Source organism: Toxotes jaculatrix, chromosome 1, assembly GCF_017976425.1.
Source record: "Toxotes jaculatrix isolate fToxJac2 chromosome 1, fToxJac2.pri, whole genome shotgun sequence".
NCBI lineage: Eukaryota > Metazoa > Chordata > Actinopteri > Toxotidae > Toxotes > Toxotes jaculatrix.
Window position 1 is genome coordinate 5657018 of NC_054394.1, and position 15184 is coordinate 5672201.

The following is a 15184-nucleotide window of genomic DNA, read 5'->3' on the forward strand; positions in this document are numbered from 1 at the left end:
ATCTGGAACTGAAAGCAGGATGCTGGAGAAATAGAAATTCTCACATCAGCTCAGCAGTAAAATTGCTGCCCCACTGAGAGGCAGACATCGTAAGCTGGGTTGTAGGGACATACATATGTATTGTACAAGCGCTCTCTCTCTCTCTTTAGGACACACACACACACACCAGCAAACACAGGCATGCATCCGGGAAAGCATGCAAAACATGCATGCACGCACAATTTGCACAAGCATGCTTTCACCCACACACAAATTCAAGCCCAGTAAATACACAACTTCACACCTAGCCTGATGCAGCGTGGACATGTTGTATGTGTGTATGTTAGCTGAGTCGACATATTTGTGTGTATGTGCGTGGGCCCCAGCTTGTGGTGTCTGGCTCACAGCATGCCGGTAAACAGCGTGCAGCCGAGACGATGCGGGGACTCCAGGCTTCGTGATTCATGCAGACGGGTTGATTAAAGAGCAATCGCAGCCCCCGCAGTGCGAGAAAGGGTGGCATAATCACCGTAAGAAAAACAGTGTTCGGTAGCATAAGTCTCAGCACGCTGCGTTATCAAAGTTTAGAGGGGGCAAAAAGTTCTCAAATGTCTAAAGTTGCCAAAGAGGCCAATGATAGTGCAAGCAGATTCCCACTGAGTGGCCAAATAAATAGAGCACGCAACTGGGCATGATAATCACTGCGTTCATGGGGAGGGCACAGCAGTTTAGCATACAAGAAAACCATAATGCCACACAAAACGTCTCTATAAATGAGCATGTGTGATGTAAAAGGAGTCTTTTGACGGGATAAACCCACAGAGATCTATCCGCAAACACTGCAGTTCCCCCTCAGCTCTACGGAACACTTTTGCGTCTTTAAGCTCATTGTTTCGGTTTGACAGCCTGTAACTTTAATGTTTTGACTCACACCCACTGCACCGATCAGTGTTTTCAACCACAGCAAGCTGCTTTTTCCAGCAAAAACCTCAAAAATAAATGAATAAACAAACAAACAACTGTACACCACCTCCCCTCAGTGACAGCTGGTGACGATATTGGGTGGGTGGGCTATAACAAATGCATTATACCCACGCTGCCGCAACTGCAGCATCACATCTGAGATTACAAGTTACAGCAAAAACTCTTTCCTTGTTCTAGAAAGTGCTCCACAACAGCACCACAGAAAGTACCCACAAGAAAGAGCACACACACTAGCACATCACTGGACTGCTTTTCTCTGAATATAAGCACATACCATTTGTAACCAAAATAAAAATATGAATGATGGAATAATAGCATGATAGATCAGAGCAGTCTACAATGCCAGAAAATGGTCCAACACAGGATGCAGTGAAAAACATGTTCCAGCTGTAAAGACTGCAGCTGTTTTTATCATAATATTCATATTCATAACCCCAAGAAAACAATTTAGTAACCACAGCACAAACAGACAAGCAGTACGTAGACAAGAAAGCTACAGGAGACAGCGCGATCGTCTTTAGAGGTCTGTGGGTTTGGGCCTACCTTGTTCGGAGAGAAGTTCACATCGACGGCGTGTCAAGGAGGCAAACCCGGTGACTTTCTGGATGAAGTCCCTCTCAGTAGACAGCACAGCCGCTGAGTCCAGTCTCTCCTGATCCGGTCCCGATCCGAAGAAGTGATCTGATCCGCTGAAGTGGACTCAAACACCCCTCTGGCTCTGCCGATGTCACAGGGGTGGTAATGGCTATTTGCGTTAAGTGCTCCGGGGAAAAAGATTGTTTTCAGTCAATATTCTCAAAAGAGACATTATAGACTTTCATCCCGCAAACATCACCATCAGCCCCTCGTGTCTGTGTGTTGGCGCAGTGGTCCTCATCATGTTAACTTTACCCGACAATGACAGTTTTGTGCTATTTCCAATGTGAGTTGTGCCGCATTTCCAATGTTTACAAATTTTGTCGGATAGATGTTTCACAGTTCCTTGTTGGGTCCAAGCCGTGTCTCGCAGCTGGGGGAACAAACATTGCTAACATTGTTAGCTACACGTGTCGTTAGCTGGTCCTTTCGTGGACACCGAGTTACTTTAAGTTACAACTAACAATTTAGTCCTCTATTCCTTTGTGTTATTTGAACATTGTTTGGACGACATGTCCCCAGTCTGTTCACTTTCTTTTTTTTCTCTCTCCAAAGACGTCGTGCTTCGACTGTCGAAGTAAATATTTAAGAAGAGAAAATAAATAATTCACATCAATTTACGTTTACTACGACCATTGTCACGGTCGCACACCACGCGCTGCGCACTCTCACGCAAGTAGCGCCTCAACGTAAATGCTGTGCGTACCGTCTGTACGTCCGCTGTGATTGGTCAGAAGTTAGTACACATGATCAACAAAGCAAGAGGGTGTGTGACGACGCCTGTCACTCACTTATCACTACGAAGATGAATGGAAGCTACTGGGTTTTATTTGTAAAGATAATCCCATATAGATATACCCTGGGGGTTTCTTGCGACTGTTTGGTTCTGTTGCTGCTGGATTCTACCCAAATTTAAAACAATCTGTTCTAAGGTTTTTGGACAATAATTTTCTCATCTTTTTTTGTAAAAGTTAGGGAGCTCTTAGCCCTGTTAGACCATGTATATCATTTAGTATAGGGTAGGCTACCATACTCTGAATGGCAAAAAGACGAAGTTAGCAACTAGTTAACTAGTAGCTCATTAGCAATCAAAGATTAATTTCTCTGGAGCTGGTAGAGAACAAAACAGAGCAAAAAGGAGAGAGAATAACAGACTGTCTGTCTGCCATTTGGTGCTGAGTGCGTAAAACACTGGAAATGAAAGGAAGTGCAAGACATGTTACAATTCTTTGTGATTTTGTCACAAATTAGCCTCCTTTCCATTACACATACTATTCATCAAAACATCTTGTAGCCACACTGTATTCTAAAGTATGTATGAACCATACACAAATAAGATTCACAAATGTGTTTTGTTTCTCATAACCCACAAGTAAATCACACAAGTATGCTTTTGCTTTTATAAGTTGGATCAGGAGACCGAGCCAAAATTGAAATTTGAAGCCTGTCATATACAGAAATCCATGAATAAACAGTGGAGAAAAAGGGTCAGGGTAAGTATTCATAAAAAGGGGAGTGAGCTGTCTGTAAAGAAGTGAAAGGTGTTAATATGCTTTATATGTGCAGGAATACCAGCACCAGATGGCACGCTGAACACAGAAAAGTCTTGGATTAGCAGCTGCCTCAAGACCTTTCTGTGTTCTACATGTCATTTTGTTACTCCTGCACTTATTGAGCACATGAACATCTTTCACTTTTTTGCATCCCCCTTTGTCTGAATTATACATTATAAAAATATAATAGTTTTTTGATTTTTTTTGTATTTATATATCACCTGGCACATTTTTATGAATGTCTGAAATGACATATAACAGATTCATAGTAGTTTTGAGGATAATAAGCTAAATTTGAACAGAAGCCTCTGAACTAACAGGGTGCAGAGCACACAGTAAGTTTCTCTCAAGAGCTGATTGATTTAAGTGAGCATGTGTATCTCTGCTGTGATTGGGTTGTGCATAATAAAAGTGCAAAATAATACCTGGCTCCAGTTGCCAGATGATGTGAAGGAATTATTTAGTATATCACATACAAGAAGTGAATTTCTCTTCAACCCAGGAGACATTTGTTTGTGAACAAGTGAATACAAAACACATTCTTGAATTCTATTTGTTTAAGCTTAACTTATTTCAAGTTCTTTGGAATAAATATAACCCAATTCTATTCTGATTTGATATTTTATTTGGTATCTTTCAGCTCAACTCAACCAAACTACACTTCTTTTTTTAAAGCATTTTTCATCCTGTATAAATAAAAGTTGAATGAACTGACAGATCCCTGAAAGCACTGACTTCATGTGTTTCAGGAGAGGAAATCTAGGTGTCAAGATTCTAACTGGACAAAATTTGATTGTTGGCATACAGGATACATATAACTGTTGTTTCAACTGCATTTCACTGATTAATAATCATAGTATTAGGACTTGCTCCACACTGAAGTACAGTTATCTAAAAAAAATCTACCAAACTTACCTCCATTTTAAGATGGTTAGATGTTTTTTGACCTGCAAACCACTGACTCAGTGCTTACTGGGAGAGATTGTCATGGTTCAAAACGAGAACATTCATAGATGCAGTGGAACTTGATTTGTTTATGTTCAGTGTGCAAAGGACACACAACTGTGTCTGAGTCAAGTGAAGCCTTCAAGCCATTTTTTGCAGTATTGTGAGTCAGGCATTACATTGCTCAAGTAGTGCCTGACCAGCACCAAGCTGAATGTGACTGTATCATCACCAGACTTATGTGGAGAACACACCCACATTGTTCTCTCTCAACAAGCAAAACCCTCTTGCTACCTAGACTGCACCCACGCTCATCCTACAGTCACCCTCTTCTGTCCCTCTTTGTCCTACTCTTCTCTCCCCCTGGCCTGCAAACAACACGGTTCATCTCCTTATTGTGGCCGCTATCAATAGAGAGAATGCAGGAAAGAAAAGAAAGGCAAATAGATCATCAACTTGTATTACCATAATGATACAGGAGAGATAAACACGACCACTTACAGCATGACTGAATAAAATGTTTTACATACACAGATAGGCATGTTTTCATAGTGTTTACATGAATGGAATGCACAGGAAAAAATGTGTCACTGAATCATCAGCAGCAAACAAGACAAGCAGAGAATGTATGAAGGAGAAGAAGAAATTCTGACCATACTAATGCTTTTATATGAAATCTTATGACGTGGATCCAAGGGTGACTGGCACAATCCTATGGTATATCCAAGCATTGAAATAACATGTAACAGACACCTGACACTGTACACCTGACAAAATGCAAATCATATATTACGAACCATAATAATTTAAACAAAGGTGTATGAAACCAGACGCCTTTAAATATACAACATATAGTATAAGCAAGCTAAAAAATGCTATTGTCCTTTGCTGTTCTCATGATGGCTTGTAGTTTCAGAGGTTTCCAAAAAACAAACAAAAAAAAAAACAATCGCAACACGACAACATATATATATTACATCAACAAGTCTTCAGTTCTGTGATTTGCACTGTCTTTCTAGTTTCAATGTGATTGCTGACTTGACGCTTTGGCAGATGAGCATCAGCAGCCACATTGCCTTCTTCAAGAAAAAAGGGGGGTCCATGGATTCTCACTTTTACTTCTTTTCAAAATTCATTAGTCAAGTACTCCAGGAAGAAAACACACACTGCTGAGCACAGTTCTGTGTCTTGTGAGTCATCACCACCCCGAATGGCCTCTGAGGCTTGAAGCCATAGACTCTTCATAGAGGTATCAGAACTCTATGGCCTCTTGCTGGAGCAGGACTTGCAGCACTGCTGCCCGTAAAACTTGTGGTTGCAAACACTGTGCTGGGGGACCAAGTGGCACCAGCTGAAATGATCCACACAGTGTTCATCTGCAGAGGAAAAACAGGAAAAGGAATTTAGCAGCCATTGTTAGGCCTCAACTAATAACTGTTTTCACTTTCATTTATTTTGTGGACATTTTATTTATTTATTTATTTGACTGATTATTTGATTATTTAGCCCCCGAAAAGTTAGAAAGTAGTGAGAAGTGGTCATCGCAATTTCAAAGGAACCCAAAGTGGCACCTTCATATTGATTGTTTTGCCCGACAAAGGAGCTTTACCACCCAGAGACCTCCATTTTATAATGACATAAAGCAGAGAAGCTGAACATTTGAAAAGCTGAAACTAGAGAATGTTTCACATTCTCTACCCTTGAAAAAAAGACTTAAATAACAAATTCATCTATTTTCTGTCGATCAACTGGACATGTTAATCAATGGGCTAACATATACACAAACACATACCATACAGACAATTTACTGTTGAATTCACCTAAGCTGTCTTTGGAAAGAGTCCATGAAGAACAGCAGAATAACCACCCAGCACTGTAGTTTCATGGTTAGATAAATTTGTCTTTTTTCCCCTGAGGAATTTACCTTTCATGGTCGGTCCAGCAGCTGTGATCCGGCCAGAGCGGTGTGCTGGAGCCGGGGGAGCGGCGGGGCAGAAGTGTGTGTTGCAGGCCCTAGAAGTGACAGGTCTTTGATAGGGCAGGCAGCCAGCTGCAGGGCGACCTTGCCGGAGACACTGGATGGACCGAGTCTGAACCCCTCCGCCACAGGACACAGAGCACTGAGACAGAGGCAGGAGAGGAACAGCAGAGAGACGAAAACAAAAGGAAAGGCAGAATGAGAAGGAGAGAAACGAGAGCACGGAGAGAAAAGAGTCGTCATAAAAAGAGCAGAGGAGGGAGGAGGGGAACGGATGGAGGAGAAGTCCAAACAGAGACAAAGAACAGATGAAGAAAATAAACATTGCATCCAGCACGTACTCGCCCTCCAGCGAGATGTCAGGACATATCTTCTTTGGTTGAAACATACAGGGATTACAAGCTCCAGATCAAGCAGAATAACACACTGTGCTATACGAGGCTTCCCTTAAGACTTTTTGCATAAAAGATGATATAACACATAAGCTACACAACCTGCCCCAAGAGGCTCTCTAACAGAATGGAGCTTTTGGATAGCATCTGAGGCTCTGTCCACTTAGCCTGCCACTGCTGGGAAGCACTAAGCTACGTCTGTGAACTACCACCACCTACACTGTACAGTCTGTCTTTGAGTGTTTTAGGGAAACTGAGAAACCACTTGTGGTCATATGTCCTGTATTGATCAGAGTTCTGGCCTGGACGTTGTGCTGCCTTCCTTATTTCCAGGGCCTCCCAGAGAAGAGGGCCTGGTAAACAAAAATCAATGAAATGAGAGATGGTGGGGTAGAAAATAAATGTTGTGAATCTAAGGAGCCCTTTTCAGGAGATTTGTTAGTTTAAAAACATTGATAACAAAGTGGGACAGCTTCACTAGTAGCTGCTTTTGAAGAACTCTTGAAGAACCTCTGCTTACAATTTAATTCACACACCCCCTAGTTACTATTGCTTTGCCTGTACAGCTTTTAAAAAATACCCGTATCATCTCAATCTCTTTGAATGTCTAGTATCACTCGTACTACAGCCCTGTGCACACTGCTTCAGCATGTGGAGAAATCCAAAGCTTGACAAGCCTGTTATTAAGCTGTGATTGGACAAATTGCTGTTGGGCCAAAGTAAAATTTGAATTAAGATTTTTTTGTCCAAATGTGTTACCAACAAAAACTAGAAAGAAACTATACACATACACCACCACTGCATCCATTTTTGTTTACGAAACATTTTCCTCTATAGTACTTTCCCCTTTCTAAGTTTTGAAGTCGCCAATATAATCAGCTTTTCTACTTCTTGTCCCTGTCCTTGTCCAGATAACTTATGTGAGATCTAAGTGTCATCATGGCTACAAAGACAAAGTCTAGCCTCAGCATCCAGTCATGCATCACACGCCCCTATTTTCTTCCATATATCCACACAGAGTGACAAATGACTCTTTGCAGCTTTTGGCCGTATGATTTGAAACCATCCAACATGTCAGCATAGTGTGTCACGTGTGGGAGAAAGACTCCAAACTGGACGACTTTCAGCTGGAACACACATATCAGACTAACACTCTCTCATGTAGACAGTTTTTGGATCAAAGCATGAGCAAATGTACCTGCTGCCAGGGAGAGGAGTACCAGCCTAAGACCACAGCACTCAAGGTTGTTCTGCCAGGGACGACCCGAGGGAGCTCTGGGCACGGACCTCGGTTGCAGCCCTGCTGGAGATCCACCAAAGGTCTGGCTGTATTCCTGCACCTGCGTATAGGGAACTCCACATACCTGTGCAGGGGAGAACAGGTTGTCTGCTCAAAATGACTTTTCCAGCAGAGACTCCAATTTTGAAAACACTGAAATTCTGGCTCAGAGGATAGAGTACACAGATGACACAGTGGGGTCTTAAGTATGTGTGCAGATCTATTAAAGTGTGAGGGATGTCGTGGTGTGCAGTTGAGGGCACATACCCTCCCTGTGAGTCTCTCTCCCCGCAGCGAAGTTCTCTCTTCTGGATGCCTGAGCCACAAGACCTGGAGCACTTAAAAAGAGTGCAGGCAGGAGGGACAATTTTAGAAAATGAACTCTGTGTGTGTGTGTGTGTGTGTGTGTGTGTGTGTGTGTGTGTGTGTGTGTGTGTGTGTGTGTGTGTGTGTGTGTGTGTGTGTGTGTGTGTGTGTGTGGCGTGCAGGGTTCCCATAGCAGCAGACACCACAAGGTCACTTAGTAGTAGAAATAGAGCCAAAATACAAAGTGCTCTACTGAGTATTTTTAGTCATTATATTTGATGAGCATGCAGTGTATATGTACATGTGAGTGTGTCTGGCTCCTTTTCAAAAACCGAATCACAGTGTATTCTGGGAACTATCTTGAACGCATGTTATTGTGGTAGCCTCGTGCTAATCTTTACACTGACCTCCTCTACTTCCAGGCCAGTTTGATTGTTATGTCTTGGAGTGAGTCACACACACCACCGAGCATCAGGGAGCCATGAATACAAGGTGCATCACCAAAAGCTATTTCTTTGAGCATATTTCAAGTGCTTTAGGGTGGATCTTTCCTCAAAAATGATTCAACTGAAAACAACACATTTCAGCTCTGATGCCACTGCTCCCTGAGCTAAGAGTCCCTTTGTTCCTACCTCTCCCCAGGGAGTGGGGATCCACTGCAGCCTTTCGTTTTTGGGGCAACGCCGCAGGACGCAGGTCTCTTGGGCTCTGGGTTTGTGGTGCTGCCTGCACATGCTGTCGGGCACCACCACTGCTTTGGCCCCGGGATCAGTGCTGCGGCAAAACACACTCCGCTTCCTCAGTCCACGGCCACAGGTCTTGGAGCACTGTGAGTGGATGAAGAGGAGGTAAAAGAAGTCAGTGTGGTGTAAAGGTCAGAGACACAGATTGTATGATCTGACTGTATGATCAGGAGTTTAGGGATTCAGCAGGAAAAGGTTTAATGGCAATACACAGATTAAATCATACTCACATGCACATAAAGTAAGTTAGCCTGATACTTTCTTATGATTGTTTTAACCTTCAGCTTTCATCACATTTAAGCACTGGGCCATATTAGCAGAGGTTAAATCTTTGGCACTGTAAATGCATTTGTAATTCACCACATGGTGGACAAGCAAACAGAAGGTCACTGGTGAGATGACAGCACATTATGGCCTAACATTAAATACAATAAACCAATAACTCGGAGATGAATGTGACCCCAACCCATCAAAGTCTCTACCAACGGCAGATATCGCTGCCATAAACTCCACATGAACTGCAGAGATATGGACAGCAGAGTCAAACTGCTCCGCTGGGACTGACGGCCACAGCCGTCACGGCAGTTTATGCGACAACATCACATTCATTTATTAGACATAAGACACATACACATCTGTGCATATCCATTTACACACACAACCGCGCACATACACACATCCCAGTTGTCCTTTCGTCAGTGAAAGGTCCGATTGATCTTTTTCAGGGAGACTGGCCTTGTCTCTGCATGACCGCCGACTGAACTCGGACTGGTGTTGCAAAACAGTTTGAGAGCACAACACGAGTGTCCCAAAGAATGATGGCTGAATGACAGCTGAATGTCTGGACTGTGCAGGTCACACCAGCTAATAATAACAGAAAGTTTGAAAAACAGTCTGATCTGCTGCCAAGCTCAAATGTGCAAATAAAAGTGTCCTGATCAAATGTTAGCTTTGCAAAAAGCATCTTTCCATACAGTAAATAAATCCAATCAATGATCAGTTGTGATCATTTTTGTGACTGTTTTGTGACTCATTTGCTTATTAAACACAAGGTTTAGTAAAACGCAGTTTGTTGTAATCAAACTGCTCAAATTAAACTTTTTAAATAAGAAGGACAAGGGAAAGGAAGAAAACATTTTGTTGTGATTGCAATGAAAACAGAAAACTAAGAATGTTTTTAGCAGATGTCACAGGATAAAAGTTAAATATTCCTGACAAACGGGTCATTTGTATCCAGAGCTGTGGCACATGATTAAATTCAGTGTTTTCCATATCCAACAGAGGGCAGCAGAGCGTTTGTTTTAGCTTGAGTGAAACATCTGACAGCTTGGACAGAAAAGCCAATGCATCTTTGTTTGTATATATGTGTGTGTATCTCCTCTCAGGCACATACTGTCACTGTGTTTTAATCTAAGGTTGACAACACTCTACATGCAATTTACATGCCAATAAATTAATTTAGACAGAGAGTTCATAATCTGTAAACCTGACAGTAAAAACAGTTTAATCATCATGATTGAAAGCTGTTTTCTACATCAGGTTAGTAATACTGCATGGACAGTGTTCTGATAGTCTGTTTATAGATTAAAAGAAGCAGTCTTAACTTACTGTAGCTTCAAAGTCTATTATTCAGAGTCTACACACTCAAAAATCTTCCAGCCTGCAGCCAGATTTGTCTTTGAAAATAGGAGAATTATAACAACACCAAGAGCTTGCAGCTACACTGTTGTATGTAGGAACAGTGGTGTGTTAGCTAAATGCTAATGTTGGCATGCCAACATGCCCACAGTAACAATGGTATAATGCTGATGTTTAGCATGTAATATTTACCATGTTCACCAATTCAGTTTAGCTGTTTGCAAGCTAGTATGTACTAATTAGCACTAAACACAAAATACAGCTGAGGATGTAGTGATGGTTTTGGAGTATTTGGTGACAAGTAATGAATAGTTTGAAATTTGTCAGGGAATACTCAGACTCATTAGGATTCATCCTCTGGGAACCATGAAATTATCTGGCAAACCATCTAATAGTTGGATGGTAGTTGGTAGCTTCAGTCTGGACCAAGTTGGTGGACTGAACCACCAGTCTGAACCACCAGTCAACCAAAATTGCCATCCCAAGAGCCACGTCGCTAGTGTGGCTAACGGATTTTCAAAATTTTGGCAAACCCACCGGTGACCAAGATCCGGTGCTCCACTCGGGCGGACAGGCCTGGGTGTGGCAGGGCTGAACTTGAGCTGGAGAAATGACAGGGCAGAGGGAGTGTGCCACCACCTCCTCCCTCTGGTAGGTAACTTTCCTCAGGCATCGCAGGGTCCTCGTCTGCTGGCCTCCTCCACACGAGCGGCTGCAGGGCCCCCAGTCGCCTGTCGCCCAGCTGTGGAAGGGTATCGAGAGAGAAGGTGAGTGATGAGATTTAAGGTTTGTATCAGTCGTCAGTGAACATTAGTACTCATAAAAACATTGCAGTGATTAAATAAAATGCTAAATCGTACATCCAGGGACTTGCACATGATATATAGAGCTGCTGTAGAGTAAACTCTGTCATCAGGATACCAGCCACATGACTGAGCTCCTAATCAGGACAGTCAACCACAGGTCCCAGCTCTAATCTGCTGTACTTATTTTGGGCCCAAAAACACAATTTCACCCTAAATTACCACTGAGCACTATCACACCAAAGACTTCAGAGCACCATGTATTATTAAGTGGTTAAAAGATCCAAATGGTGAACTAGCTGTGCTTTTCTTACTTTTCTTAAAAGTTATGATTAATCAAACACTGCTTTTAAAAGACTTTAAATATTTTCACACATTGATCATTCTCTTTGTGCAAACTGGTAGTGAAGGACATACAAAGAAAATACACAGGCTGAAATATATATCCAGATCCATCAATCTCTCTCCATACTATTCGTATCTGAAACTAAACATGGAAACCATATTGTATATACGACACTCCATAACAGCTTTCCCAGGTCTCCAGAGCCAACCGCAATATACAACATACAATAAGGCCACAGACAGATGTGGTCCACAATCTCTCAGTTCTCTCTTGTGTCCTATCCTGTCTTTTTCATTCCTCTTTCTATGTTTTTCACTCTTCTTTTTACCTGTTCTTTCTCCTTTTCTCTCTAATCTCGTTTCTTTGAGTCCTGCGTATTTTTGCCTCTCCTGTCCTCTCCTCTCCTTAAGTGTCTTTGAAATCCTGCTTCGCCACTGATGAAAGCCTACTGCTGCTTCGAAAATAGCTTCTGTCTTGGCATTGGCGCTGAAGGGGGAGATTACAGCAAATGAGTGGTCTGACAACCACAGACTCAGAAGAGGGACATGGAGAGATGGGCAGATGGCTCAGTCCAGTTCTGAGACGGCATGCTACCGCAAAGACCATTCCTCCACGCCGCCGACCTGCTTCAGGGGAAGAAAAATGCTTTCATTCTCTTTCAAACGCCACAGACAAATGAAGCAGCAGGACTAAACTGCAATTTGGAAGTGGGAAAGATGTGACCCATTGGGACCTGAAAGCATTGGTTTTGGATTTTTTGGCTTAGAGACTGTTTGCTTTTTTTCCCTCTGTTTTCCCTGGCTTATAAATAACAATATATCATTGGGGAAAAGTGGCTGAAGTGCCACTGTGCTTCGCTGCAAACCGCCACTGACCTAGCTGTAATTTGTATCTCTGAAATCTTTCAATAAATGACATACTTAGAGGTAGAGGACTGCAATACTGCAGGGGAGGTTCTAAAAAGCTCACCCATGCATTTTGTAGTATTTGTATGGCTGCAGACCAGTTACCGCCGATGAATGAACATTTATTCTTACCCCAATATTGAGTTTGATTGGAGGCCAACACTCTTCTTAAGTTCTTTAAGTTGTTCTGCATAATTATATACAAAAATGACCACCTCCGTTAAACATGTTGCTATACCCATATTAACCTCAACTCTAGGAAACTCAGATTTTTACATTTGTGTGGTTTGGTGTACTTGGACATTTCCTGTCTGTACTCCTTTAGCTTGCATAAGCAGCCCTTCTATCTCGCTGCTTATACTTTTTCTTTTCTCAGCACTTCACTCCAATAAGGTCATGGAATGGTTCCTACAGCTTCTGACATTTGTATTCCCTTCCTTTTACTATTTTACAATGTTGGTATTCCACACAGTCGGTACTGCTGTTGCTCACTGAAAGATTCTCTACACGTAGCCGTTACCTGAGCAGCCACTTGAGCCATTATTAATGCTGTGATTAACACCTGTGCTTTTTCCTACTGTGACAACTGCACACGCCTGCTGTGAAAAAGACCTGTTAATTGTACAAATCAAGATCTAGGCAAGTATTTGTCAAACTGCTGAAGTAAAAATCCTTCACATTGACCCTTACTATCAAACCTAAGAATAAAGGTAATGCCTTTTGAAGTACAGATAGAAGAGGGCCAGAGCAAATTCCAGAGTCTGTGTACAGACACAGAGGTGAATACACACCTTCTGAGACATGATACACAGAAATATAGTGTTGTTTTAGCCTACTAGTTGCAGCTGGTTGCTTTCTACTAAACTGTCAGCTCCAAACTCATATTTGCTAAAATGCTGCAGCAGTTTTTTTTTAAATTATTTATCTGTTTGACACTGTGTCAACAGAGCAAACAACCAGAATACAGCAAACATTGCTTTGATTTTAAATCATTTTCTGTGCATCTGCTGTTGTCAGTGTGTGTTTAACTCTTTCGCTAACCTCATCAACCAGCAGCAGAATGACTTTCCTTCCCCATTTTGGTATCTCTTAGTTTAATTTTGCAGATTTCCTATCATTTCATCCCTATGTGGATACTCATATATTAGAAATATCTTAATTTCACAGATTTTCATTTATTACAAATAAAATAAACCAAAAAAGATCTGAATTGTTTTTGTCTCTGATTGGATCTTCTTGCATCTGAGCATACATGTGATTAATCAGGTGGTCATTTAAGAGCTGCCCTTAAATGTTCCTCTGGCACTCTGCTGTAAGTAGCAGTCACTTAATAAATGTATACTTATTATTCACTTACACCAAATAACTTTTTTTTTGGTGAAAGTTGTCTCTTTAGATCATTCTTCAGTTTAGTTCTTAGAGGTTTGATAAATACAGGCTCTGGTCAGTATCTTGTACATACATCTTTAGTTACCATTTTCCTGCACATCTTCTCTGGCACAGGCACAACATACCTGGCTTTGATTTGTCTACATATGCTGGTGCATGATGCACACAGAGAAATCCCCAACCTGTGATAAGTGAGTCTACAGATGGCCTCTGCCAGAATAACTTCAAACAGCAAAGATGTAACTACAGAGGAAGAAAAGATAGAGAGGTCGTAGGAGCTGGGGATGGGGGTTGGGAAGTGGGCAAAGCAGAAGAGGACACAAACTTCTATGAGCTATGGGTGTGTTTCTTCCTGACTGAAAGCTGGGCTGGAAGACTGAATGTCTTAAAATTCTCCTTGCATCCCCTTTTTATGTACAGCAACTGCTGAAATGCCACAGTCTAAAATCCTTGACAGACGCACACCAGTATGAGGAGTGAAGGTTTAAACTGGGTCTAAAGCAAAAGGGTGTAGATGGGAGTGAAGGGGTGAGGGTTGTGGAGCGGGAGTTCTGCATGGCTAGACTGGCCGGGCCCCATGGGAATCTCACTGTCTCTGCACAATAAAACACGGTTAGGCCTGTCAGCACCCGAGAAACACACCGCAGAGATAAGCAGGCCCTTTTACATTCCCCCTCCTGTCAGGCACACATACACTCAAACACACAGCACATAAGCAGCCCACCTCATTGTCAATTTTTCGTTCCTCTGCTGGGCTTGAATGTGTGCCCATACATCCTGGAGGTCTTAATGCAGTCATTAAAGCTTTCATGCTGCCCACTCAACTCAACTGTCTTCCTGTGCAGCGCCCATAAATTGGCTTGTACACGCAACCAGCTGATAAATGATGTCAGCTACTGTATAATACGATCCATGGGTGTTAAACACTGCTTTATTTTCCTGGATAGACAACTTGCAATGTTATTTATCTGGAGCATACCACTTTCTTCACTCAAACAAAAGGGGGGAGGTCGGGACACGCAACAAGGCTGTTTAATACCTTTCACCAAGATAAGAGAAATGGTATGCCCAAGATTAGGGGCAGGAAATGCCCTCTAGGGTGGTGGGAAACTTGGTGAGAAACAGAGGCTGTATGTTGGATGTGTAACCGATAGTTGTCTGGCTTGTTCAACCCCTGACACAGGAGAAAGTTCAGTCTGGACAGCATGGCTGATGGTGGACAAAATGACAACATCATTAACATCAGACACAAGCAGCTTGTATTTCTATTTTTACCTTGTGGGTTGGATCCGGAATACTTTATTTCGG

General features: G+C 42.2%; 1 protein-coding gene across 1 annotated transcript in view; it reads right to left on the bottom strand.

Annotated features, from left to right (window-relative positions):
* Window positions 1-5091: 5091 nt before the first annotated feature.
* The window catches only part of adamts18 (ADAM metallopeptidase with thrombospondin type 1 motif, 18), a 57037-nt gene continuing 46944 nt past the window's right edge, over window positions 5092-15184 (bottom strand). The window contains exons 20-25 of the mRNA XM_041038339.1: window positions 10971-11175; window positions 8685-8879; window positions 8014-8084; window positions 7666-7831; window positions 6022-6217; window positions 5092-5473 (exon numbers count right to left, since the gene is read on the bottom strand). Coding sequence (XP_040894273.1) covers window positions 5358-5473; window positions 6022-6217; window positions 7666-7831; window positions 8014-8084; window positions 8685-8879; window positions 10971-11175 — 949 coding nt within the window. The 3' untranslated portion in view covers window positions 5092-5357. The remainder of the gene's footprint in view (window positions 5474-6021; window positions 6218-7665; window positions 7832-8013; window positions 8085-8684; window positions 8880-10970; window positions 11176-15184) is intronic.